The sequence below is a fragment of the Sparus aurata genome, chromosome 21, assembly GCF_900880675.1.
Source record: "Sparus aurata chromosome 21, fSpaAur1.1, whole genome shotgun sequence".
Taxonomy (NCBI): Eukaryota; Metazoa; Chordata; class Actinopteri; order Spariformes; family Sparidae; genus Sparus; species Sparus aurata.
In genome coordinates, this window is record NC_044207.1 from 1,617,508 (window position 1) to 1,643,375 (window position 25,868).

The following is a 25,868-nucleotide window of genomic DNA, read 5'->3' on the forward strand; positions in this document are numbered from 1 at the left end:
CAGCACAACCTCACATGTGTGACTGTACAGTTATTTTTTCATTTTGACATATTATATTAACACTATGGACCTAAAATCACAAAATAACATAAAATCAGAGTAGGAAAAAGTTAGATTTTTTACTGTGAAAACCACAAACAGTTTAATGAACCAATTGCATTAGTTATAATGCAAATATAAATTGTTGTTTGCTAAATTTGTGCATAAGTTTTTGAAATTTACAAAGTTATATGTAACTATTTACATTAAAATGCAGGCAATGCCTCAGGCTCCTCAGCTCATTCCTGCCTGCTCCACATTCAGCCGTCTCCTCCTTGTTCTGACTCACAACACAAAAAAAACAACTACACTACACACTAAACACACCACACCAAACACTACATTACACACTTACTATACACTCCAAACACGCTGTATGTCACAAATCTCTCAACTCTCAAAACTCGCCATCTCTGTCGCTGTCTGCATCACCGCCTCCGTCCCTCACACATCTTCCTGTTCCTCAACAACCAAACTTGCTGCTTGGACACTTTCGTGACAAAAGCCCGTTTTTACCGTTTCTTCCTGCACCAGACACAAAGCAAACGTGACGGCAATGTTTGTGAAAAAGTGTGGCGGACATTATTTATTATTATTATTTACTAAGTCCGGTTTTGGACGTGCCGGTGGGTCTGGTCCGTCGCCTCGGGAGGTGGGCCGTGTGGGTGGGCTAGCAGCTAGCTACACACGAACATCCACAGATTCCGATTCCACTTTGTTGTCCGCGCGTCTCTGTATCTCCTCAGACCCGAACAGACTCGGTCAGGCCTCGTTTAGTCTCATTAATCCACAACAGTCAGTTTAGATGCACAGAACAGAACGGGACCGAACCGCCGGCAAAATCCCGGTCCAGCTCGCGCCGCTGCAGGTATAAATCCGCTTGTTTCTTAAGGTATGTCGTGGCTTGAGCTCTGCAGTGACTGGCTCTGGTGCGCATGTGACTGTGGTGGCTCCGGGGGACAATGGTAGCGGAATTTGTAAAGCATTTATGAAATAATTTATTAACGGTATCATTGCAGTCCAAACAAATGCGAGGTCGCACACCATTGAACCACGCAGCAGCCATGTTGAAACTCTCAGGTCAGTCTGATCCTGATCCACAGAGATATTTGAGGAACACACAGACAGACAGAGATTCCTTGCTTTTATAGAGAGATTAATAATAATATTGTTTAAAGTGAGCCTCTTATCGTTTAACAGAAAAATACATCATACAAACAGCAACTTTTGCAGCCTTGTCAGTCTGATGGCGAGTTATCACCTTTCTGTCATCACTAACATACTGTTAATAATCAAAGAAGCTCTGAGTCTTTACATTTGTTCTATATGTTATAATACAAGATTTCAGCATTGAGCTACAGTCAGGCTACTTTCATAATTTTGTACAGTCCAACTAACCAAAAACTTCTTCTTGATCATCATTATAAAGTTTCAGAGCGTTCCTGTAACCATGGTAACTCACGGTGCCAGAGGGGAGGGAGAGACGCTGAATGAAGCCGTTTACACAGATACACTGCAGACAAAGTCCAGACTATAGTTGTTATTTCACACGTGGCACACAACAGGAAACTCTCCATGTCAGACGAGTTCTCACATGTTGACTAAACTCACAAACTAATTGATAACGTAGCAGCGCAACGAGTCCTTGCTAGCTAAGCAGCTAAACTTAAGCGCCGCTCCGTGTTTAGATCCCACCCTGTGTGGGTCACTACACTGTCATTGGTCAGGCTGTTAACGATACCATTTGCTGCTGAGTGTGACAATCTGTCAATAAAAATCAGCCAACACTTGTTCTCCTCCGATCTACATCGATCTCATAAGTCGCCTCTGTGAAGTTTGAATGACGGAATCCGTCGTAGCGATGGAGAAATTTTATCCATGTGTACATTGTGAACATTGCACTGAAGCTTGTTTTGAAGAAAATTGGGATTCAAATCAGCAATTAGACCTTTTCCTAAAATCGTTCCGCCCTGATGCCAATGTTGTGTGCTCTACACAACTTTCCTTTGTTACTGCTGCCATCAACTTTATGTGGAGACAACTCCATGCAGTAACAGAGACCTCTTCTTAAGCAAAACTCTCACCAAAATGCAACCTAGGCTTTTTTGTGAATGTATATGAGTCAAACCTTTGTGTAAAAGCATAATTACAACGAAAGAGGCACTTTTAAGATTTACCGTAATTTCGTTTTTGGATAAGCTCATTTTCAATGGAGTGCTGGGGCACTCTTACGCTAGCATCAAAATCGCTATTTTTAAAACACTAAGAAGGCTCAACACAACATGAAACTTCATAGTGTCACCAGGGTCTCTACACATGAACACAAGCATTGAGAACATTTGTTTGTGTACACAGTTTGCTAAAAAGAAAGTTTTTTTAACAACTCACCTTAGCTGTATCTTGTTCCGCTCCCAGTCGTCTCATAGCAGCCGACAAGTATTGATCTCAGAATGCAACGTAACTTGGAGGAGAGTTAAGGTGGACCGCTATTGTCTACCGGCAACAACTATCCATGCGGGATCTCACGTGACTTTTCCAGCTTTTCATTTTTGCATTGTTTCTTATATGAGGCTCCTTTTTCAACTTCAAGGTCAATATTGTTTTTCGCCAACGACAAAACAACAAATTATCCATGTAGTTATATGGAATTAAGCTTTAGGAGCGGTCCACCTCAACTGTCCTCCATTTGGAGATCGACACTTCTCACAGACAGGACTGGCATCTGCTAACGTGAGTTGTCCAAAAACTTTTTTTTTAACAAACTGTGTACACAAACAATGTTCTCAATACTCGTGTTTATGTGTAGAGACCCTGGTGATACTACGAGCAAAGTTTCATGTTGTGTCGAGCCTTCTTAGTGTTTTAAAAATAGCGATTTTGATGCTAGCGTAAGAGTGCCCCAGCACTCCATTGAAAATGAGCCCCAACCAATCATTGTTCCATTATTGATGCAGGGGGCGGCTGTGGCTCAGGGGCAACGGCGGAGGGGTGGGGTGGCAGGGGGTGGCCGTGGCCACCTCACCCTGAATCCTGGCCACCCTATTGGCCACCCGAGCCTGACTCCAACCATCTATGCAACCACCACATTACAGCTGTCACTACTTTCCCGCATGCAGAACCTTTCCTGCACTGCGACGGCACTACCGGACACTTCGTCACATTCTGTACTCGTTCACACTAAAGTCACATTACTTTTTGAATAATTTTAATAACAGGGAAATTGACTAGCATCTTTGTTGGTACATGTTTTTAACACTAGAACGGCCAAGACGGTCATTTTGACCATTTTCAAAAATGTATATGTGCAATAACTTGAATGAAAAAATGCAGTACTGATGTTACCTGACTTTTCCTAAAAGTGTCTGTATTTTAATTTAGTATAGTTTTTTTTATATATAAATTACGTAAAAGACAAAGAAAATATGATATGTTTTACCTAACTATTTCGGCCATAAGCGGTCATATTGACCGCACATCATTTCGCGGGGTTTCATTGTTTCATTTTTTGCGCGGTTTGCTACTTTCATTGTCTCTCTTATCTCTAACTGTGTTAGCGGTCTCCATCTGTTCTTCTTTGCGAATGTACTTGTAAGTTAATTATTATATAATTGTATGAAATAGCCAGACGGCACCATGGGCAAACAAAAACGGGAGTTCCCCCCTCCGTGAAACAACAAGCGGAGTTGTTCAACAGGAATGTGCTTAAATGATGCGACTCTGACTGTGTATCAGTGAAAGCCAAGGAAGAATGTCTGCATCCTGAGCACCATGTTAGCACCGTAGTAGTGTTGGAATTCCGGCTCTTCGAGTGTTAATGTTAGAAAACTCCCCCAAATACGTTAAATCAAACATAATGAATATGTCATAGTTTCATAAGTTGGGCTGTCAATTTTATTAATGTATTTGTTGGTTAACTTTGCAAGTACTAGCTATAATGATGGTGGTACTGTTAATATGTTCTGCATTTAGCATTGGTTTATTATGTCAGAGCAGCACAGACATGAAGAGAAAGACAGCAAACATAGCTTCCTTCTTCAGTAAGGGAGCAGTCAGGAAGAAGAAGCCAGCTGAAGCACAGAATGACAGACAGATTCAGAGAGTGAGAGAGAGGAGTGCCCAGTGAGTGGAGTGGTCCCAAGTCAGCCTCCAGGTATACAAACCCTCTCACACATGCACTTGGCCATAGTGTTACCCTCTTTGACAATGTCCACTAGTGTGTTTTGTTCACATACAAGTCATGTTTGTGAATTTCCCCGTCGTGGGACTAGTAAAGGGATATATTATCTTATGTTGAAAATTAGTTTACATGAATTTTAGAAACCTTTTTAAGAAAAAAGGTTTCAGTACCTTAAATTCAGACACACATTATTTTTCAGTTGCTTCCTAAAAAGCCCAGCAGACAGACTCGGAGAGTTAAAGTGAGCAGCTCCCCCATACCAATGGACCAAGAGGACCTCCAGGTAAATCTTTCATTCACACATTTGGCTCTGTTGTGTTGCTACCCTCTTGTCTACTAGTTTATTCTGTCTAGTAAACAAATCATGCAGAAACTATGCTATAAAACCTTATGGGAAATTATTCAAAACACCTTAAAATCTGACAATTCTATTATTAGAAGTTACTAAAAGACCTCATCTGCAGACAGACTTGGAGAGTGAGAGAGAGGAGCCCCCACTGCCCAGTGGGTATACTAACACCTAAACATGGGTCACTTGGAATTATACTTAAGCCAGATATGATGTAGTAGCTATGTTAACCTGATATTTCATGAATAGGTCTGATTCACTCACACCTCAGTCTGTCTCAGTTAGATGAATGGTCATGAGTCTATTATTCTTTTAAATAGACTGAAGGGCCTGGATCATCCATTAGCTAGATGTAGAATGGGATAATGGTTACACTAATTGTGTGATCTTGATTATTAATCTCATCTGTAATTGAAGTTGCAGAAAGAAATGTATGCTGGCGCACCCAGAGAGCTTCAGGGGTTGAGTGACACAATGTGGGCTTGCCGGCATACAGCTTGTCGTACCGTACTTGAAAAACTACCTACACGTGTCCTTGAGGAAGGTGCTGCAGAAAACCATGGAGATAGGAGCATTGATGCATGGGGCCTGCTCACTCAAATTGACCTGCAGTTCATTGGCCTTTTAGTGACATGCACCAAGGTTTTTGGTGATGCAAAATCTCTCTCTGACATTCTGCAGTCTCCCTCTCTTGATTTGTGTTCAGCTGTAGATCTAGTTGAAGCCCTTGTGAAGTTTTCAGGATTACAGAGATGAATCCTACTTTGAAAGGCTCTGGAAAGAAGTATTAAATACTGCTGAAAAATGTGATGTGGAGACAGAGCCTATTCCAAAAAGACAGTCAAAACAGAGCAGAACGCTAGATGGACATACTGTCATGTCTTCTGTAGGTGAGCGTTCTGAGCAGACCAGGGACTCTTTTCGTACCAGCACATTCCACCCTGTGCTTGATATCATGCTAAGTGAGCTAAAGAGACGATTTTCAAAACCAAACTGTGCAATAATGATGGGGATTCAGGTCTTAAATCCATCAAGTGCTACATTTTGCCAAGAGGAGTTTCTATTTCCATTTGCTTCCATTTATGCATGTAAAATAGACGACCTCAGACATGAGGTGCACCAAATAAAGAGTCCTACAGAGGAAAGTAGCATGTGGCATACAGAAGCCATCTTAACATAGTAGAGCTCACGAACATGATTGAATCTTTTAAAGGGGTATTCCATGAGCTCTTCCGATTGTGCAAAATCGCCATTGCAATACCTGTAAGTACTGCTTCCTGTCAGCGCAGCTTTTCCACACTGAAGCTGGTAAAGACATACCTGACAGACTGAGCAATCTGGGTGTTTTGAGTGTGTAGTCCAGGCGAGCAAAGTCCCTGGACATCGAAGATTTTGTAAATCGCTTCAGTGCAGGCGGCTGTAGCTCAGTGGGTAGAGCTGGTTGACTGGTGATCAGAAGATCACTGGTTCGAATCCCGGCTCCCCAGGGCGGGACTGAGCTACATGTCGAAGTATCCTTGAGCAAGATACTGAACCCCAAAGTTGCTCCTGATGTGCAGTTGGCACCTTGTGTGAAGGCAGCCACTGCCATCAGTAAGGGTCCTGCGATGAACTGGCGACTCATCCAGGGTAAACCCTGGCCTACGCCCATAGATGAAACTGGATTTGGCCCCAGTAAGCCCCGCAACCCCTTAGGGGGGAAAAAGCGGCAACATCCCACGACCCTCACGGATAAGCGGAAAAAGAAGACGGAACGGAGCCTTAGTGCAAACCACAACAATCGCAGAATACAGCTGTTGTGAGATGCATGATAACAGATATTTTATCTGTCAGAGAAAATCCTTCCAGTCATGTGTACTTTTAAGAGAAAGTTGCACTTAAGGGTTTAATTTTTTCTGCATAAATATTTAACTATTGTATGTACTTTGTAATGTAATTTCAACATTTTGTATGTACTTTGTAATGTAATTTTAACATTTTATATGTACTTTGGAATGCAATTTTAACGTTTTGTATGTACTTTGTAATTTAATTTTAACATTTTATATGTACTTTAGAATGTCATTTTAACGTTTTGTATGTACTTTGTAATGTAATTTAAACATTTTATATGTACTTTGGAATGTAATTTGTAACTGGCTTGATTTGACTGAATATTGAATTGAAGATTGAATATTACACTGAATATGAAACCAAATATTGTGGAGGTCTATGATTTAGGTGCCCTAAATACCCCTATATTTTCTAGTGAGACATTGCCACCCCAAAATGATCACATAACCATCCTGGCCACCCCACAAAAAATTTCCAGGCTCCGCCACTGCTCAGGGGTAGAGCCAGCATCTTGTTATCGGAAGGTTGCTGGTTTGATTCCCCTGTTCTGCATGTTAAAGTGTCCTTGGGCAAGATACTGAACCCCAAACTGCGCCTTGCATGGCAGCCACCACCATCGCTGTATGAATGTATGAATTACTGTAATTCACTTTGGACAAAAGTGTCTGATAAATGCTGAATAAAAGAATGCAGTAATCCTGTTTTTCTATGAACATCCTGAAATGTTTTGTGGACTTTCCATCAGCATTAGGGTAACCCTAACCCTAAGTAATGAATCAATTTTAACTTTTATGTGAACTCCTTTAACCTGAACTTGAACCTGATAATGACATAATTTCCATTTGCAACCAGCTGTCTGAAGAACAAAGGTATCTATGATTGTAAGTTCAGCAAAGCTCTCATGTCATAAACAATCAGTTGAGTTGAATGGCGATTAATCCTCTCAAGGTATTTTAGGCAAGCAGACATTATGACAGGTCGGGTTCATCTCGGGGTTTTTTGGAGTAAAATGACACCTATTCTTCAACAGGAGCCTATAGTTGTTTTGGAGAAAGGATCCCCCAAACACCATTCATCATTTCTACGATTTATGTCATTCCGTGCTAATCTGTGTCTAATGTGAATACGTATTAGACAGCAGTTTTACAAGTCGTTACCGTGCGTTCCTTAACGCAGCAAGCACACAAGCACCCCGCAGCGGCCGCTGAGCAGCTTCACTCCACTTCTGTACGACTTGCGCCGAAGGAACTGTGGCATTCCCGCATTTGTTAACAGTTAGCTTACCTTCACTACACAATGACACTGTGGTTTCATGGTTGTCGAACTACTCTGAGGACAGAAGTTTAATTCAGACATGGTCGTTGTGTTCATTATGTCAGAGCCGATTTGAAAAACGGCCCCAAGAATTAATTTAAGGTGGAAACTAGACAGCAGCCTGGACAGAAACAAAGTGACAGACTTCTGCGCAAACTACCCAGTCCCAGTCCCCCCTTCTTAACTTTGAACCAGTCTGCGACGGCATCGGGTACAGCTTCGGAAGGTGGACGAGCAGCCATTCTGCTAGCTATTTACCTTAACTGGCCCGTTGTTGGGTAGCGGGAGAACCGGGAGGTGTAGCAGGAGGAAGGAGCAGACCGGGAGAGCTAAGCCTTCGTTACCGAACATGGTTCATTCATGTCATGGAGCGACAAACCTCCCCTTACCTCCGGTCCCCTCCTCATTCCTCTCCTTCTACCCTCCTTCCTCCTCCCACTTCAACCCCCTTTTGATGTAGCCACGCCCTCCGCTCTCTCAGTTGCAGTTGTCTCACTCCTGCTGACCTCGAGCTTCCATGTCAATTTCTAAAAAAACGTTTTTCAACTTGAGGTTTTGTCTAATAAGTTACCGGTTATGTCAGTTGTGAAAGCCCTGCTAAAGGGCCATTCCCCTCTCTGTCCAATCATTTTAATCAACCTAATCATTATCTTCTCTATTACCACTAGATCTCACTGGATGTTTTAACACTGATTGCACAATGTTGCTAACTGCCAACTTGTAGTGGAGTGAAAGAGCTGTTTTATGGACCTTCCAAAAACCGTCCTCGACACTATTTTAGACGTGCACATCACCGCAATCATGGCCTTCTTATTGGCACTTATACCAATAATCAATTTCTAAGAGACAATAACTAGAGCTGGAACGTCTTCTAGTGGTAACAATGTAAAACTACATCTTGGATCAACATCTATTACTGAGCAGCATGAGTATAACCAGAATTAACAAAGTGGCAGGGATGAGACCCAACATGTAACATTTTTCAAAGAGCGCCCATCTTCTCTACTTATCCTTAATTTCACTCACTTAAGTCTCACTTAAGTCTGCTAATTATCACATCCTGTTTCCTCCATGCCATTGCCAAGCAATGCATTAATCGGTTTGTATGATTGACCTTTCAGTGTGTGATTTATCATCGTGGCGCTCTGGTTCAATACTGAGATGGTCTCTTTCTCACATAATGTTATCTTCAACTGGAAGCTGTATATAAATATAGGCTGCCTGTTGTTTTTGTCTAAGCACAAACCTCCAAACCTTTCTGATCCGGGATCCGTAGCTCCTCTGGCATAGCGCATACATTTCCCAGACAACACTGCTTCTTTTGCATCCGCCATATTGCCTTCGCCCAAACGCGCTGCCTGGATCGGCTCGTACCCCCAACTGAAAATGTAAGTACAGAAACAGTCAAATTTGATGCAGGTCAGGAATAATTCGTTTTTTGTCTGTATTTGTGTATTACGACCATTCAGACACTATTTTATAACGGTGTAAGTTCGGGAAATAGGGTTGGTACAGCACAGAGCTCAGCTCAGCAGTTCGGTGCGTCGGCTCTCTGTTGTTGTTTTTCCCTCTGTCTCAGAGACAAATTACACTCACGACCCCCTCGCAGTATGTGAGACATTAGCTTGTTGTACCGTGAACTGTAATGGTTAATTTGACACGAAGGGACTGCCTATTCGTGTTTGTCTTCTGGCGGCTGAACAGAGGCTAAATCAGGGGGTTATTATGGCTCTAATTTTAGCGTTATGGAAAATAGTTAGCTCTGTGGTAGCTAGTTAGCAGTAGCCCAGCCCCGCAGATTAAGAATGAAATCTGTATGCGGGTTCTGTCTTTTAATTGCAGTTGATTAGTTGAAATCCGTAAAATGGAAAGAGTCAGTTGTCCGCGCAGAGCCACTTTTTGTCTTGTGTTAGCGTGTAGAAATATCTAACGATACACAAACACAGCCAACAAACGGGAGCGAACAGGGAACCATGTAGCCTAGCTGGAGTCAGTGATGGGTGCCAAGTAGGCTTTGTTTATGGATATCATCTGATGGTTGCGGTGCAGAGAATATCGAAATTTTGGTCAAGGCGTCTCAAGGTCAGGGTCTCTGACGTTGGTTTTGTTTTTCTTGACCTACTTAAGTTTATATGGAAATAGGCTACAAGTTTGCCCTCAATCAGTCAGTATGTTTTATATGGACCAACCCCACTTTCCTCTCGCTTGTCACATGTATGGCAGCATGGCCATACAGCTGCAGAGCTGTGATAACATTTGAGACTCAGACCAGGCATTTTATTTTTAAGTCTTCTCCGTTTGTCTGTAGGTAGAATAGAAGCACAAATAGCCGGGCAGGACCAATACACAGTTTGGGGTAACCGTCTGGTTGACTTGTAGATATTTTGCTCATGAATTTAACCAGCGCACCACTCTATAAAGTCTCAGGTGGCAATGACAAGACGTAGAAAACAATTGTTTGAACTATCACTTGAACTTAAGATATTTGAGTTATTTAATGACAAAAGCCAGTCCTATTGGCCCAGGCTGTGGCTCTGTTTTTTGGAAAATTCACCTCTTAGCTTTCTGCTCTTTTTTTGTCATTTGAGAACCAAGAAGATCCATGTTTTCTCCTGGGAATAAGAAATATCCCAGTGATTTCACTTTATGCTGTAATCTTGTCAAGAAAAGGTTTTTAATCATACATTTGAACACACATTTAATGTATTTCATTAGTGAACACCGTTTTGATATGAAAATGGTATAAATTACATTACATTAAAGGTATAGTTTGGGTTTTTTGAGGTGGGGTCATATAAAATATCTATAGTCGGTCTGTTCCTTACCATAATTGCCGATCAACGCAGCCTTAGTTTGGAGAAATGGAGAGCCGCTCCAGCCCAGACGCTCAGCTTTGTACTGCAGTGAACGGAGTCCAGATGGAAAGCGAATTTTAACTACCTAAAACAGAACCTCCGTATCCCTACGCATTAGCACAACTGGGCCTCGCACTGTATTTCGCTGCTCGCAGATCACCTGTTGATGCGTTACGCTAATGCGTAATTGCATCTGGACTCCGTTTACTGCAGTACAAAGCTGAACGTCTGGGCTGGAGCGGCTCTCTACTTCTCCAAACTGAGGCTGCGCTGATCGGCAATTAAGGTAGGGAACAGATCGACTATAGATATGTACTTTATATGACCACACTTCAAAAAACCCGAACTATCCCTTTTAAAGTATAGTGTGTAATGTGATCCAGTGCAGTAGTCATGGCTTAAACATTTGAGTAGCATTAATCCACAAACATGTGTATATTCAGGATAGCAAGGCAATTGCAATAAAATAAGCTAAGATTTTCTGTAAGTCTTAGATGTAAGGTAAGTTAAGATGCATGAGAAAGAAGATGTACTCAGCAAGACATGGGTGATGAGTAGTGTATATGTCTAGGACACAAATGCTACAGTCATGATGAAGAACAGATGTGTCTGATTCAGCATTTCTGAGCTTCTTCGCTGTCACTATGTGTAGTATCAACTCTCAAATGATTCATTCCTGAGGCAACATGTTGTCGATTTAAGCCTCATGTACACTGCCTTTTGAAGTCAGGAATCTTGCACTGATATTCTGCCTCACCATCTGTATGAAAGTTACAGTGGTGCAAGTGGGACAGTTTCTTTCCGCCTCTGATCTGACACCAGAGGTAGGAGCATAGCCACAACAGAGGCAAGACTAAAGATGGTGAAGAAACGCCAGCAGCGCAGGACAGGAATGTGTCAGTTACTTGCCACTATTGGGGACACCAGTGAGCCCATGGCACAACCTTGCATCTATCTGTAGAAACCTTCACTGTCCTCTGGGGTGAAGTTGGTTCTGCTGGACCGAGTGCTGTCCTGTGGCAGTGTAACGGCTTCTTAAGTGGGAATGCATGTAAAAAGGGATGTGACATCATAGGAAACCATTGTTTCATCTTTGTCCAATCTTAAGGTTTTCATGTGATGATGAGTGTTACGGACCAAAGGAGCTAGGATACTGGTTAAGTGCTTGGATATGTTCTAGGTAACCAAGTTTTCTTGCTGGGGATGGGTCTGAGTGGTGCTCCTTCCTTGTGTATCTTGGGGAGTCCATAGATACATAGGATGGCTTCCCTGGTGTTCAGTCTGTAATATAATGGCCAGTCAATGGCTTTGTCCCTTTCCAGTTTTTGCAGACACTCTTTAACTTTGTTTTTGTAGCTACTATTAGGAACCTGCCTCAGAGTCTAATAGTTAGTATCACTGAGCAGATTGGTGACTTTGGTGGTGTAGTCAGTTGTGTTTAGCACTACAGACTCTAACAATCAGAGCTCACACGTGTCCTTTACAACTCTGTAAGTACATTTTATTGATAATGAGTGGGAAAAGAACTCCTACATGCAACAAACAAGAGGGATGCACAAGATTCATACTGGTGCTGATCACTGCTCAGAGAAGTGCTCTCACCTCTAAGCATGCTGATCAGTTGCTTTTCATGAAGAAGAACATGCCTATTTGATAATGAACTGAAATGTGCACAGGTTTACATAATACAAGTCACTACAAAGCACTTAGATATTCTCAGGTTTATGTAGAGTAAGTTGGTAAACTCTGAAATGTACCAGGTTAATATAAAACAAGTTCGTTTTGATTTCAAAAGTTGAAGCTCTAAAATGTGCCAAGGTTTACTTACAGACAAGTTTGTTAAGCTTTTAAAAACAGTAAAAATTTGTATTGTGCATAAGTGGATTTCGTTTTATATTAATTTGTTAACATAGTCGTGTAAATTTTATATACAGACGGAAAAACTTGTTCTGCTGCAGAACTGTGCAGTTTTCGTAAAGTTTGGAAAGTTTGTGGACAATGACAATATGTGATGTGTTTGTAGAAGAGGCAGTATGCTAAGACTTTATGCACCAAATTGCAGTGAATAAAGAGAAAAACCCACCTACTTTTTTAGGGGCATTTAATTTCTTTAGTTAGAAAGATATCGTGTTGTATATATGACTGTGCTAATTATTACTATTATTATGCTCATTTTGTTGATTGTGTTTATTAACATTATTAGTATGACTGAATATTACGATTGTGATTGTTATTACTGACATTACTATCATTGCTATTATTACCATGTCATATATATATAATATCTCTTCATTTTGTATTTATTTATTTTATTATTATTATTATTATTATTATTATTATTATTATTGTTATTATTATTGTTATTATTATTATAACAATAATCATGATAATGACATTTGTATAATAAAATAAAGGCAGAGGGTGGGGCCGGACTGGATTGGTGGAAGGTGGCGGTGGGCGGGGGCTTTATGTCTGGTTCTCTTGGGGCAGGGCTAGGCTGAGTGGTTGGGCCCTACCTCACACCCCCTCTCTTTCAAAACACACAAACAAACAAAACAAAAAAAACAACAACCCACTCCTCAGCGGGCAGACCTCCTCCCAAGGGTCTGGAAGTTGGCCAGACCAGGAAGTGGCACAGGAGTTTAGATTTGCAACGGGCCTGCAGCTCCCTTCGGATTCGGCTGCGGCCCAAGGTACAATCTAGGGCTGGGCGATATGGCCTCAAATCAATATCACGATATGTTGAGCAACTCACCTCGATAACGATAAATGAACGATAAGTCCCCCCCAAGGACTGTAAAACTACATTGTAGTTATGATTTATATTATTTATTTAGTAGTTAAGAACAACTGATAAGCACACGATTGAACAGCTAAAAAGCACAGATTACTTGAAATGAATGACAACAACTGAACAAGTTTAAAAGTATAAAATATACAGTCCCTTATAAACAAATTCTAAGCTTCTCGTTCTCGCTTTTTTAATTTCTTCGAATTGAATCACGTGGTTGTACTGCAGGTGGTGGAAGAGGTTGGATGTAAATAAATAAACATTTTGAGGACTTCAGAATCAGAATCTAAGACATGAGACAAAATGGTAGAGAAGTTGACATTGCTGCTTAATAATATGTTAACCTCTTGAGCATTAGAGAACTTTTTTACCATTATTTTCTTTATCATTATATATTTTTGATAGACACAGAATCTGTTTCAGAAGTTAGTGGGTCACATGACATGGAAGTTATTGAGAAAAAAAATCAAGATTTCTGCATATTAATATTCATATAAAATAGAGGAAGCACTAAAGTACAATAAACATAGCTGTGTCTCATTCATCCAGTTTACTAATACAATCTGCTGCTGGAGTCACTGGGTCACATGACATAGAAGATATTGAAAGAACTGCAATTATTTTGTATTAATATATTTGTAGTAATTTTAGTAATTTGATGACAGTCCCTAAATCAGTTTCCAGCGATTCAGTGCCATGTTCTGGGAGGTGAGCTAACCGTCCTCCTGCTGCTCACACTGGGTGAACCTCAGTAAAGTCACGGCTGGACCCGAGTAGAGCTTAGAATCAAGCCCGACCCGAGCCCGTGCACGTTGTGTCCACCCCGGCCCGACACACTGAATGTAATTATGAGCCCGAGACCGATTTAAAACGACAACTGTTTGATACGTGGGCTGTTATAACTGACGTTCTCGACTACAATTGCGAGTTGTTTGAACTACAGAAATCTTAACGAATAATGCAACAAGTGTCGCACTTAATGCACTCGACAAAGCCGACAAATGTTATTATCACGGCCCACAACTTGTTTAAAATGGGTCCACACCTCCGACTTTCCTCCAAACTTGCTCAAAGTTTATTCTACTGTTTTTTATTTTTTTATTTACATCTTCGTGCTCCATGTTAAACTTAAGCTACACAATCAGTGATGCTGGTAACGCGTTACCACTTCTGTCATTTTCCTTAGTAAAAAATATATATTTTTGCTTTCTTCTTGCGTCTCGGGGAGTGACGTCACGTACGCGAGAAGTCACGTTTTCCAGCATGAGGACACTCACGTGTCAGACCACGCAGAGACACAAATGCAAACAACAATGGAGGGAGGAGAAAGATGCGCGTTTTCTAGCTGGAAATACAGTCATTATTTTGAGTGAATAAAAAACAAAACACAAATGTTTGAGCAATGGACCGGCCCGGCCGAAGACAGTGGCCTGTTGCAGTCTTTGAACGCAGCATCATTACACAAACTGTCCACGACTCACAGCGAGAGTGGGTTCACTTGATTACTAACCTGGCATAGCTGGTGTTGCATCAGCGGGCGGAGTTTGCCATCAAATTAATGTAAAATAAGCACATCGGTATACGCCGGGGTAGATTAATCAAGTGGACCTAACATGTCCCCTGTCCCTAGAGGATGTTACGCCTATGACACCAAATATACTGACATGGCCAAAATGACGTCGTTATCGTCGTAAATTTCGGTATTGGTAAATTTTCGGTTTATCGCCCAGGCCTAGTACAATCTAAAATAAAATAAATAAATAAATAATAATTTTTAAAAAATACAAAAAAAGGGGGGGGGGGGGGGCCTTTCACTGCCACCTTGCCTGTCTTCCGCTGGGGCTACCAATTTGGCCACTTTGAACCGATTATTATTTGTAATTCCAACAATTATTATCTCATGATAGTCACTGTCATGATATATTGCTTGCATTAGGTTATTATGTTCACATATGTATTATGTTATTTTCCTGTGCTATATTACATCATGATATATTATATTATAATTTTGCCCTGTATTACATTATCATACCTCACATTATCTCTTCAGACTATATTAGGTTACATCATACTACATTTCTTATTATAATATCTCGTATTACACTATACTGTCCTATCTTATCTCAAATAATCTAATTACATTATATTAGGTTATATTATATGACACTATACTATGTTAATATATCTCATATCATGTTGCATACTATTACTACTTATTTAACTTTTTTCTTCCACTTTTTCTTTCCACCTCATTCTCTTTTCTTATTTACACTTTTTACTTTATTTACTTATTTATTTTTATTGTCATCTATCTGTGCCATATTACATATGTTTATAATACCATACTATCTGCCTCTCAGCCACTTGCACGCATGCACACACACTCACTCTCCACATCTGAAACTTTCACACAGAGGAGGTTGCGGAGAATTGGCACAGGATCCCCGCATGCAAATGGCAGTGTGAATGGGGCTAGTGTCTTGCATGGGGTCCCTGGTTTGTGTTAGTAAGTGAAATGTGTAGAGATGCACTAAAAGTGCAGCTAATTTTTATTTGCTAAGAAAAACTCCCCACCAGTAATGATCACTAGTTCATCATTACATTCCAGAATTCTGAGAAAATCTAATTATATGTTTGTGTGTTTCAGTGTTGCAGTGATGACTCAGACAGTTCAGACCAATGGGGTTCAACCCCTCAGTAAGACCTGGGAGCTGAGTCTGTATGAGCTTCAGAGAACACCACAGGTAACGATTCATACCGTCAGTCATCAGTCATCATAGAAGTTTCTTCAAAATCATTCTGCCTGTGTTTGTTTTTTAAACTAATCAATCACACAACAGTTACACTGGTTCTGAGAACTAACATACCAAATAAGACCCATGAGCTGTAGCTGTATCACTTATTTATAGTCTCTAACTAACTCTAACCCTTAAGTCCACATATAGATGTATCTGTGTGTTTACTCACCTCATCTTGATCTGTTTCATATGGGCACAGGAGGCTATCACAGATGGACTGGAGATAGCAGTGTCACCCAGGTCCTTGCACAGCGAACTCATGTGTCCTATCTGTTTGGACATGTTGAAGAACACAATGACAACCAAAGAATGTCTGCATCGCTTCTGCGCTGACTGTATCATCACAGCTTTGAGATCTGGGTGAGTTTTACCATTCAGTGGAAACCAAAAGAGCCCTGTCTGCCCCTGTAGTACTCTACAGGTCTCTGATGATCTCAGCTCAACTAATCCAGTGAAGTGAATGTCAAAGAAAATGAGTAGTGGTGACCTCTGAGGGAAGGCAGAGTTTCAGGTGCGGTGGCACCAATCAGAAAAGAGAATTCTTGTGACCATCTTATAGAATAGAATAGAATAGAATAGAATAGAATAGAATTACTTTATTGATCCCAGACTGGGAAATTGTTTTGTCACAGCAGCAGTGTGTCCGCAAGGAAAAAAAAAAAAAGAAAAGAATATCACTCTGTACATAACATCAATAGAAAGCAAGATATATATATACAATGTATATACTAGTGTTGTCACGATACCAAAATTATGACTTTGGCACGATACCTGCCTAAAATATGTTGATACCGATACTGAAACGATACCACGGCGGAAAACTAAAACATCATCAAAAGTAATGGAATAAAATATTAGGTGAAACAGTGTTTCCCCTAGAATTTTTTTCAGGCCCGGTGGTATCCACCGAAAAAACCCTGAACAGACGAGACGCGTGGTATGGTGTATTGTTGAATGATATCACTTAATTGAAATCATTAGGCTTAATCTAACCTTTAATCAAAGTTGCATGGGCCTGAAAGGCTGCAGCGTGGTGGTCTGAACCCATATGAGCATCAAGGACATCTTTTCTGTACATTGCAGAAGGGATCTCAATGAAAACCCTCTGGGATGGTCCTCTTTAAACGGGCTGCTTATGCTGAAAGGATAAGCGACAAAACATCCCTACACATAATTGAGATTCTATCAGTTATAAATATTTTTTTAACAAACACATAAGTTTTTTATTCATTTTATTATGACAGAGTTACATACATTTGACAATGCCTGGGAAAACTAGCCTATTGTCTGTGTTATTTTCATCATTATTGCTTACCAAAAAAAAAAAAAAAAAGAGAGAGAGAAGCTCCTCAATCAGAACAAAAATATAAGCTAAACAAAAAATTGTAAACCCATCATGGGGAGTGTGGTACAACCAAGGGCTGTAGTTATGGTTATTAAGCCATTCGGGATCCCAGCCAGATGTTCTGTGTTTAGCTGTATTTTTTTTTTTTGCTGGGTCAGCGTTTACCAGTCAGTCCGGGCCCGCGGTCACGCGTCGGACTGGGGTCGGCAGTCGGACCGGCGTCACCCCTTGGACCGGCGTCAGGGGCAGTAACGGTCCTCGAGCAGCCCCCCTCTCCACTGCAATCTGCCCCCCTTTCTTCCGTCTCACCTGCACCTGTCATTTTTTCTGGAGTTGCCTCTGTTGCTCTCCCTTCATCTATTTTCCTTGGCTCCGGAGTCTGGCAGAAGAATTTCGTTATATTAAGTTGTCTGTCACCCGCAATATTTTTTCTTTTCTTCGGCGGCGCCATAGTTTGTTAGCTAACAAACCTTAAACATCCCAGAATATATGCCCGCGCTCTCAGCAGCGGTACACGCATCGTTACTAGGCAACGAAGCAGGTTGACTCGCGTTGCACTGCACAGAGGCGCTCCTAATGTAAATGATTATTGATTTATGAATGAATTGATAGGTGGCTTATTTTTGACATATTGATTTTTTTTTTTGGCCTGGCGGCAGGTCTCCTTGGCCTGGCGACCCGACTGTGAGTCTCGCAATTCATGAAATAAGATAATACGTCCCACAAAGGAAAATTTTGCAATTCGCATTTCATGTTGATAAAGTTCAAACCCTGGATTATTAGTCTGCAAACTACATTAGTGCACTAAAGTACAACACAAATGACCCAGACTTGGTGGACATCTGTGCTCTAATCAGACCATTTTCTGATATAAATCACAATATGTATTATAAAATATTGACAAAAATGTACATGCTATGATTATATTATTAGTACTGATTGACTTAAAAAAAATCATTTATAAGTGGTGTTGTTGATCAGCATACTTGTGAACACCAGCGCATGTTCTGGTAAAGTTCATGTTACCAGTGTGAACGTTGCGTTTGCATACAGAGATGTGTGGAACCACATCGGACTGTTAAACAGTTAGCTTTACCCCTGACTGCCTCGTGCAACTCTGATGGTCGAAAAAGTTTGCCTGTCACAAAAAAAAAAACTTGCTTGACTTCCATCCGGGGGATATTTAACGGTACTAGTGCATTGCCCGTAGGAAGCATGTGTTCCTATAGAAAAGTGGGAGGTTAAGTAGCTTTTTCATGGATGGCCAAATGAGGTTGTGTTCGAAGGTGGGACGTCAGGGATATAATTGGCTGTTTTTTATACCATTATATTTCACCTTAAAAACTATTTACCTTGCCTTGTTTGGTGTCATTATTTTCAGCACACCCTCACATGTGTGACTGTACAGTTATTTTTTCATTTCATTTCAACACAAAAAAACGACTACACTACACACTAAACACACCACACCAAACACTACATTACACACTAACTATACACTCCAAACACGCTATATGTCACAAATCTCTCGTCTCTCAAAACTCGCCATATCTGTCGCTGTCTGTATCACCGCCGGCGTCCCTCACACAACTTCCCCTGTTCCTCAACAACCACACGTGCTGCGGCCACTTTCGTGACAAAAGCCTGTTTTTACCATTTCTTCCTGCACCAGACACAAAGTAAACGTGATGGCAATGTTCGTGAAAAAGTGTGGCGGACATTAGTTACCCTAAGTCCGGTTTTGGACGTGCCGGTGCGTCCGGTCCGTCGACCCGGGAGGTGGGCAGTGTGGGTGGGCTAGCAGCTAGCTACACATGAACATCCACATTCCACTTTGTTGTCCTGGCGTATACGGATCTCCTCAGACCGGAACAGACTCGGTCCGGACTCGTTTAGTCTCATTAATCCTCAACAGTCAGTTTAGAAGCACAGAACGGGACCGAACTGCCGGCAAAATCCTTGTCCAGCTCGCGCCGCTGCAGGTATAAGTCCTCTTGTTTCTTAAGGTGTGTCATGGGCTTGAGCTCTGCAGTGATTGGCTCTGGGTCTATTGAGTCTATTGGTGTTGCTGGCTCGGATGCTGCTTCCCCAACAAGTGAGTGTCCTCATGCTGGAAAACGCGACTTCTCGCGTACGTGACGTCACTCCCCGAGACGCAAGAAGAAAGCAAAAATATATATTTTTTACTTAGGAAAATGACAAAAGTGGTAACGCGTTACCGGCATCACTGATTGTGTAGCTTAAGTTTAACATGGAGCATGAAGATGTAAAGAAAAAAATAAAAACAGTAGACAGCATGGGGTCAGAACTTTACACTGTGTTTTAAGCGTCTTAACATGCTCCACATCTCACACCAAAAGTTATGCAACATCAGCAGACACCTTAGCACACAGCACTGTAGCGTGTATGACTCAAACTGAATAAAAAAGTAGTTAAAACAGTGTGTTTGTGCAAGCAGCCACGTACCTGTTTGTTGAAATCCGCGTCTTCCGGTAGCTAGACCAAACTAGTCAATCCGTCGAGCGTGCGCTTACTCCCTCACTGGCGGAGACGGAAACGTATTCCAGCTTTTTCGTGTTTCTGTTCATAATGTACATGTCCATGTTACAGCCTGTCATGAGCCATGAGCCTTGCAATAGCCTGTTAAGCCTGTTAAGTGCACACTCGGTGGATATACTAGTTTGGTCTAGCTACCGGAAGACGTGGATGTCAACAAACACACTGTTTTAACTCCTTTTTTATTCAGTTTGAGTCATACACGCTACAGTGTTGTGTGCTAAGGTGTCTGCTGATGTTGCATAACTTTTGGTGTGAGATGTGGAGCATGTTAAGACGCTTAAAACACAGTGTAAAGTTCTGACCCCATGCTGTTAGCGTTCAATGCTAAGTCTCCGTTGACGGAGCTCTGTAATGGCTGGACCAAATGTTTTCGCGTCTTCGGTACTGGCAAGTCAAGGGTAGCTTGAGCAATGAAGCTGCATGTTTAAATCGACCGAAGTTCTCCTTTAAGTGCGACACTTGTTGCATTATTCATTAAGATTTCTGTAGTTCAAACAACTCGCAATTGTAGTTGAGAACGTCAGTTATAACAGCCCACGTATTAAACAGTTGTCGGGTTTGAATCGGTCTCGGGCTCATAATTACATTCAGTGTGTCGGGCCGGGCTCGGACACAACGTGCACGGTCTTGTGTCGGGCTTGATTCTAAGCTCTACTCGGGTCCAGCCGTGACTTTACTGAGGTTCACCCAGTGTGAGCAGCAGAAGGACGGTTAGCTTACCTCCCAGAACATGGCACTGTCATTAAATTACTTGGCATAAATATATTAATACAAAATAATTGCATATTTTTAGATATCTTCCATGTTATGTGAACCAGTGACAGCAAATTGTATTAGTAAACCGGAGAAATGAGAAACACCTATTTTTTATTGTTTTTATTTTTTCTCAATAGCTTCCATGTTATGTGGCCCACTGACTTCTGAAACAGATTCACTTTCCATAAAAAATATATGATAATAAAGCCTGTCCTACCAAATCATCGTCACATTTCTGCACGAAAAACGGCTCCTGTCACCGGCAACAAACTTTAACTCACCAAGTAGGGCTGGGTATCGTGGCTAATTTCCTAAATCGATTCGATTTTGATTCATAAGGTTCTGAATCAATTGATCACGATTCGATTCGATTTAGTCTGCTCTTAAATAATGAAAATGGCTCAACTGTGTGACAAAATACAAATGTACTTTATTTTTTTGTCTTCACTATAAACAACAGGTTTAAAGTGCAAACTTGTAAATTGGACAGTTTCAACTTGAACTGTGAACAAAAAGTCTCTAAAGTGCAATTTTGACATTAGAAAGTATGTGTATTAGCTGCATTATCGCCACCGCACAAACCATATTTGCAGCATTGTCCGTCATGACTGCTGGTCTTTGCTGGTCAGCCCCCACTCCTGTATGGCCTCCGTCAACATATCAGCTATATTAATAGTGGTGTGGCTCGTGAGAACCTCGGTGGTCTGTAGCACATGAGACATGAGGCACCACTTGTTGTCGATGTAGTGACAAGTCACTGTTATGTCAAAGCCTTTGTTTTCCACTACCGAGTACAGGTGTAAATCTCCGCAAACAAAAGTTGCGATAGCCTCCGTTATCTTTATGGCCCGCGGCGAATCGACTTTTAATGTAAGTGATTCCCGCAGTTTCTTTTGTTTTGCCCCGGATGGCTTGCTGTCGGAAGCTAACAGTAGCGTAGTGTGATACCTTCTCAAGTGGTTTCTGAGGTTTGTAGTATTTCTACAATAACTGACCTTCGCTTGGCAGATCTTGCAAACCGCTTTGGTTTTATCCAGCTCTTTTTCCTGTGCTGTTTTAAATCCGAAATGGTTCCAGACATCAGACTTAAAGTCCGTGTAAAGCGGCAAAAAAATTGTGTTATGAGTTTGTCACACCAAAGAAACATGTATCATTGACCACTGAGCCAAATTTGAAAGATTAAAAAAATTGTTAAGTATATAAAATTAGGTCTCAAAATCATGGAAAAACAAGCACTTCTTTCTGCTGTGAAACGCTGGGGGTGTGTCAGTTAGAGGCGCTGGAACCACGCCCATGCGGCGGGGGCTACACGTCATGTTAATGACGTCGGTGTCTCCCCAGGTGTTCCCCAGGTGTTCCCCAGGTGTTCCCCTTGTCTATCTAAACCCGCGGACAGTTTATAATCATATAGATGCTGTTATAACGTGTAGTGATTGAGATCCTGACCCACTAAACATCCTGGAAAGTGACGGAGTGAAGTTTTTCGCGCTAAATTACATAATTATACATAATCACCATCAGTAAACAGGACGCTGTCTGACTCTGTCACTCGCGGGGACGGAGGCTGTTTTCTGGGGGACAGTTTCCTGAAGTCTCAGTCAGGAGGGCTGGCGGTCGCGGTGATTTATTTTCGTCAAACACTCGGTGAGTTAAAGTCTTGTGACAAGCGTGACAGACGCTGTTTTGTGAGCAGAAATGTGAGGAAGAGTCGGGAGGACAGGGAGGGGACGGACAGGAGGACAGACGCTTCTCCACATACAGCTGTGGTATTTGTTTTCCTCATATAAGTTGCTAAAGACAGTTATAGTTACTACGTTACTTTTATTCGGTCATGTAATGTTGCTTTGTGGGACATTTCTCTGTATTTAGTTGAGTGAAGGACCTGTGCAGTTATCAGACTGTCAGACCGACACGCCCCCGCTCCGCGCCTCCGGATTATCCGTTCACACTGGGACGGCTCACCAATAATGCGGCCCTGATACTACCGCCACATACCACCACATACCGCCGGTGGGACCCGCCGTCAGCGGGACGGAGTGGGTCGGCTGCAGCTGCGGTGGTGGCGGCGGCGGCCACATTATGCCGGTGGGACCCGCCGTCAGCGGGACGGAGAGTGTCAGCTGCGGTCAGCAGAGGAGAGGATGCAAGCCGGGGACGCAGTTGACCAGCGTCAACGGACTCCCCCGTTTCCTTACGTTGTCATCCGAAGGAAACTTAAATAAGATAACAGCGCCGTCACCCTGCACACTGTGGCATCCAGGAAAGATGCAGAGGATGTGGAGGAGACATGGCTGGTTAGCTGACTGCTTGACTGGTTAGCTAGCTGCAAACTATTGTAAGCAATGCTATCCGAGACTGGAGAGTGAGTGGGAGAACCGCTGAAGCCGACGCGCTGAACGTATTTATACCACTTCCGCAGCAGGGCCGGGTTTATGCAAATCATATGGCCGCGTTACATAACGCGGCCATATGATTTGCATGATTTCTGACCCGCCCATTAAATCCTCAACACAGAAATGTTGAAAAACTGTTTGTGAGCCTAGCTCCAAAATTGAATTCTACATGGCCGAATGGCTTTTACATGTTTTAAGTAAACACATTTATGACCTGTTTGATGTGTTTAGAAGAAAATGGCTGATTTTGGTTTACACAGACTTTAAGTTGGGACGGCTTGCTGAGCAAAGTTTTGCCTGCATCGGCCATTGTGTGAATGCACGTTTGTGACCGTCAACCGGATGTAAACTGACATCTGCTTCATTGCGCACGAGACTACTGGGGTTCATGGGAAAAAAATCTATCTCATGCCCTATGAACCGATATTGCAAAATTTAAATGAAATCGATTTAATTGATTTTTTTACCCAGCCTTACCACCAACTGTTTGTGTTGGGGAAAAAAACACTGCGATAGTCAGCCCTCCCGACCAAGGCTTCAGTGAACTTTTCCCCAGAAAACGGCCTCCCTCACGTGAGTGTGAGAGTCAGAGAGCCTCCAGTTTGTAATTTAGAGCGAAAAAGTTGACCTCGTCAATTTCCAGGATATTTGGTGGGTCAAGATCTCAATCACAACACATTATAACAGCATCCATATGATTATAAACAGTCAGCAGGTACAAGCTCAAATTAACAGGAGAACACGACGTCAAAAAAACACATCATCATGACCTATACTGCCACGCCTCTTTAGGTACCGCAGCACCGGCTAGCTGTGTGAACTACACACTGGTTCGTCTTTACAGCGGAATTGCTTCGCACTGTGTGAACAAACAATGGCAGAGAATTGGCGAACTGCCGCTGCGGCGATAATGAGGCAACTCTGGGGGGGGGGCGTCGTGTGTGCGAGAGGCACGGGTCAGGTATTGGTAAACATAATGACCGGCCACCGCTGTCAACGTTGTTTGTGCCTCTGATTCATGTCTTCATGTCACTCCACAAGCAGTTCATTCATTTGTCACGACGGAACTTCATTGAAAGCAGAGCTCTACCAAAGAGCCTGCAATCGTTGCGGAAGGTTATCTGATGTGTCAGTGTTCCCTTTACGCATTCTGCTGCGGGATTTTCAGCGCTGCCGCAAAAAAAAAAAAAGACGTGACGTTTGTAGGTTTAACATAACGTGCGAATGGCGAATTTAAGTTGCACACAGTGAAAAACCCTAAATCGATTATTATTGTCATTACTGCTATTTATATCATTTCTACAAGTCACCGTTTAAGTTGAGTGACTGAAATCCTCGTCATCATATTCAAAGGCTGCAACAGGCGACCCATCGAACCGGGATGAAGTTAGTTTCTGGTTGGATATTCAGCAGCTATTCACTCGGGTCCAGCAGTGACTTTACTGAGGTTCACCCAGTGTCAGCAGCAGGAGGACGGTCAGCTCACCTCCCAGAGCCTCGCGCTGAATCACTGAGACTGATTTAGGGACTGTCATGAAATTACTTAGCATAAATATATTAATACAAAATAACTGCAGTTTTATTCCATATCTTCCATGTCATGTGAACCAGTGACTCCAAACCAGCAGATTATATTAATAAACTGGATGAATAAGACACAGCTATTCTTATTGTATTTTAGTGCTTCCTCTATTTTATATGAATATTAATATGCAGACATTTTTTTTTTTGTTAATAGCTTCTATGTCATGGGGCCCACTGACTTCTAAAACAGATTCTGTTTCCATAAAAAATGTATAATGATAAAGAAAATAACGGTAAAAAACAGGGTTCCCGCGGGGTCTTAAAAAGTCTAAAATTCTGAACCTTAAATTTAAGGCCTTAAAACGTCTTAAAAACGGACATATTTTCTTTCGAGGTCTTAAATTTCATTTAGTCAGGTCTACAAACTGAGAGAGAGAGAGAGAGAGAGAGAGAGCAGGTGAGTGTGTCTGTGAAAGAGAGAGAGCGGGTGAGTGTGTGTGTGAGAGAGAGAGAGCGGGTGAGTGTGTGTGTGAAAGAGAGAGAGAGCGGGTGAGTGTGTGTGTGTGAGAGAGAGAGAGCGGGTGAGTGTGTGTGTGAGAGAGAGAGCGGGTGAGTGTGTGTGTGAAAGAGAGAGAGAGCGGGTGAGTGTGTGTGTGAAAGAGAGAGAGAGCGGGTGAGTGTGTCTGTGAAAGAGAGAGAGCGGGTGAGGTGTGTGTGAGAGAGAGAGAGCGGGTGAGTGTGTGTGTGAAAGAGAGAGAGAGCGGGTGAGTGTGTGTGAGAGAGAGAGAGAGAGCGGGTGTGTGTGTGTGAGAGAGAGAGAGCGGGTGAGTGTGTGTGTGAGAGAGAGAGAGAGAGCGGGTGAGTGTGTGTGAGAGAGAGAGAGAGCGGGTGAGTGTGTGTGAGAGAGAGAGAGAGAGCGGGTGAGTGTGTGTGTGAAGAGAGAGAGAGCGGGTGAGTGTGTCTGTGAAAGAGAGAGAGCGGGTGAGTTGTGTGTGAGAGAGAGAGCGGGTGAGTGTGTGTGTGAAAGAGAGAGAGAGCGGGTGAGTGTGTCTGTGAAAGAGAGAGAGCGGGTGAGTGTGTGTGGAGAGGTAGCGGGTGAGTGTGTTGTGTGAAAGAGAGAGAAGCGGGTGAGTGT

The 25,868-nt window shown here is 42.2% G+C and overlaps 2 protein-coding genes across 6 annotated transcripts in view; one reads left to right on the forward strand and one right to left on the reverse strand.

Moving 5' to 3' along the window:
- LOC115572020 (ADAMTS-like protein 2) overlaps positions 1–8,128 on the reverse strand; it is a 33,571-nt gene extending 25,443 nt beyond the window's left edge. Inside the window, exon 1 of one of the 3 annotated variants that reach the window (XM_030401759.1) lies at positions 7,971–8,128. In XM_030401759.1, coding sequence (XP_030257619.1) covers positions 7,971–8,063 — 93 coding nt within the window. In that variant the 5' untranslated portion in view covers positions 8,064–8,128. The remainder of the gene's footprint in view (positions 1–7,970) is intronic. The other 2 variants (XM_030401762.1, XM_030401760.1) reach the window with 2 other exon arrangements.
- An 880-nt stretch (positions 8,129–9,008) lies between these two features.
- Positions 9,009–25,868, forward strand: part of rnf2 (ring finger protein 2) — a 26,963-nt gene continuing 10,103 nt past the window's right edge. The window contains exons 1-3 of one of the 3 annotated variants that reach the window (XM_030402433.1): positions 9,009–9,100; positions 16,006–16,102; positions 16,356–16,516. In XM_030402433.1, coding sequence (XP_030258293.1) covers positions 16,016–16,102; positions 16,356–16,516 — 248 coding nt within the window. In that variant the 5' untranslated portion in view covers positions 9,009–9,100; positions 16,006–16,015. The other 2 variants (XM_030402434.1, XM_030402432.1) reach the window with 2 other exon arrangements.